The sequence below is a fragment of the Solanum tuberosum genome, unplaced genomic scaffold, assembly GCF_000226075.1.
Source record: "Solanum tuberosum cultivar DM 1-3 516 R44 unplaced genomic scaffold, SolTub_3.0 scf00213, whole genome shotgun sequence".
In the NCBI taxonomy this organism is placed as follows: Eukaryota; Viridiplantae; Streptophyta; class Magnoliopsida; order Solanales; family Solanaceae; genus Solanum; species Solanum tuberosum.
Window position 1 is genome coordinate 6,800 of NW_006239141.1, and position 1,903 is coordinate 8,702.

At 35.3% G+C, this 1,903-nt stretch overlaps 1 protein-coding gene across 1 annotated transcript in view; it reads right to left on the reverse strand.

The window, feature by feature from the left end:
• The window catches only part of LOC107057750 (filament-like plant protein 6), a 2,077-nt gene extending 753 nt beyond the window's left edge, over window positions 1-1,324 (reverse strand). The window contains exons 1-2 of the mRNA XM_015312800.1: window positions 1,135-1,324; window positions 329-368 (exon numbers count right to left, since the gene is read on the reverse strand). Of these exons, the coding sequence (XP_015168286.1) occupies window positions 329-368; window positions 1,135-1,160 (66 nt within the window). The 5' untranslated portion in view covers window positions 1,161-1,324. The remainder of the gene's footprint in view (window positions 1-328; window positions 369-1,134) is intronic.
• Between the last annotated feature and the right edge of the window lie 579 nt (window positions 1,325-1,903).

The following is a 1,903-nucleotide window of genomic DNA, read 5'->3' on the forward strand; positions in this document are numbered from 1 at the left end:
TAATTTGCAAATCTTTTCATATGCATTGGAACTTCTATCACTGAAACAAACTTAGAGAGATGGAGCAAAACAAAAAAATCTATTTGCTAGCAACAATAAAACACCAATATAATAGAGGCAAATTTTATTTCAAAGTTCAGTTGCATAGCATCACTATCACTGAAATCTATTGTCTTTTATTGAGTTAATGTGAAATTAGATCAAAAGTCCAGACAACCAACAAGAAGCACAATGTTTTTCAGAGTAAATTTAGTACTGTAAACTACTGCATCAAATACACAACTACAACGGAATGGATTAATCACTTATTAGGGTGCAAGAAAGCTACCTGGTTGGTCTTGGAATCAAGATCAGCAGCAGTCTCCATCCTGATTCAAACGGGAAATTAAATTAAATACAGTTTAAGTGCCACTAAACGTAATCTTAAATCGACATGTCAGTTGCAAGCAATGCTGGAGAACAGAGCAGTGGGTAACGAGCAGTCTAGTCCTACACAGTTTATATAGACAACAAATAACAACATACCCAGTGTAATGCCACAAGTGGGGGTCTAGGGACGGTAGAGTGTATGCAGACCTTACCCTTACCTCGTGAGAGGTTCTGTTCCCGAAAGATTTATCTAACAGCAAACCCCAGGTAAATGAAGAACCTTAATCAGGGTGAAAACTCACAAGAGACCCTGACATCGGATCAGCTATAAATTATTGAAATCACATAGAAACATAATTTTTTCCTTTTCCTTCGGTGTTACCCCCTCTGTTACATTTTGTGGGTGGGTCCGGAGTATGAGAGTCGCACAACTTTATTTTCTACGCAAATTCTGACATAGAATCTTCAAGTCTGAAATAAAATTTTAAGAAACTACATAAAAAGTACAATGAGTACTAAAAGTTAATAATTCAAAATATAAGACAATCATGGTCAAAGAAAAAACTTGACTCTTTTCACCCAAAGATTAGGGGGTTGGAGCAAAATTCACTGATACACAAAAACTTCAAGTATTTGAGATATCAGTAGCTACCTCCACACTAAAGTAAAATCCATTTGATAGGACGAAGAACAATGTGATAACATACTCAGTACATGAGATAGATCAAGGACAAAATTTACCATACTCAACCTGTTGCTTATTACCTCAACATAAGTGGCCGAAAAATCATCTAATTTTTCATTGATTCCACTTCCATCAGGAGCTGTTCCCTGGATGCCTTTGCTTCTTCAGTGCACCAGTCAAATGGTTCCTCATGCACTCCTTCAGTGCACCAGTCAAATGTGAATAAGATTCAACAGAAATTTGCACATACTTCGGTTTCTTGATTTGCTGTTTACTCTGAAATACAACAGAAACCAAAACATAAATCACCGAGACAAGACAAATGAATGAAGATTTCTCACAATGTATAACTGTCAAAACAATTCGACATTAATTTACCAAACTGAAAACTATGTCTTCTTCTTTCTAGCACAAATAAGATTGTAATGTAGAGACTAGAGAAGCAAACAAAATTCAGAACTAAACTAGAACTTATAATTTGTCAGGTTAATTTTAAGACCAGCATCCATCAAATCTCAACCTAAAGCTATAAGCTTCAAAATTTAGATAAATGTAGTAGTTCTTTGCTAGCATTGATCAAATTAAGCAGCATATTTTTTAGACAAGTACTCGTATATTAAAGGTCAACATGGAAGCCTTGTTGTAGATGAAAACGTATTAATAGATTGTCTGAAGGAAAAAGGAATGAAGAATTACGACTTGATAATCTAATAGCTTGTAGGTCCTACGTCAAGGACCAAGCAGAAGATAAAAAAAAAGGAAATTAACTTGTATATAACATAATCCTTTCCAATTATATAGATATCAACTAACAAACTTGTTCAACCCGAGGCAACCCCCACCCGCGGC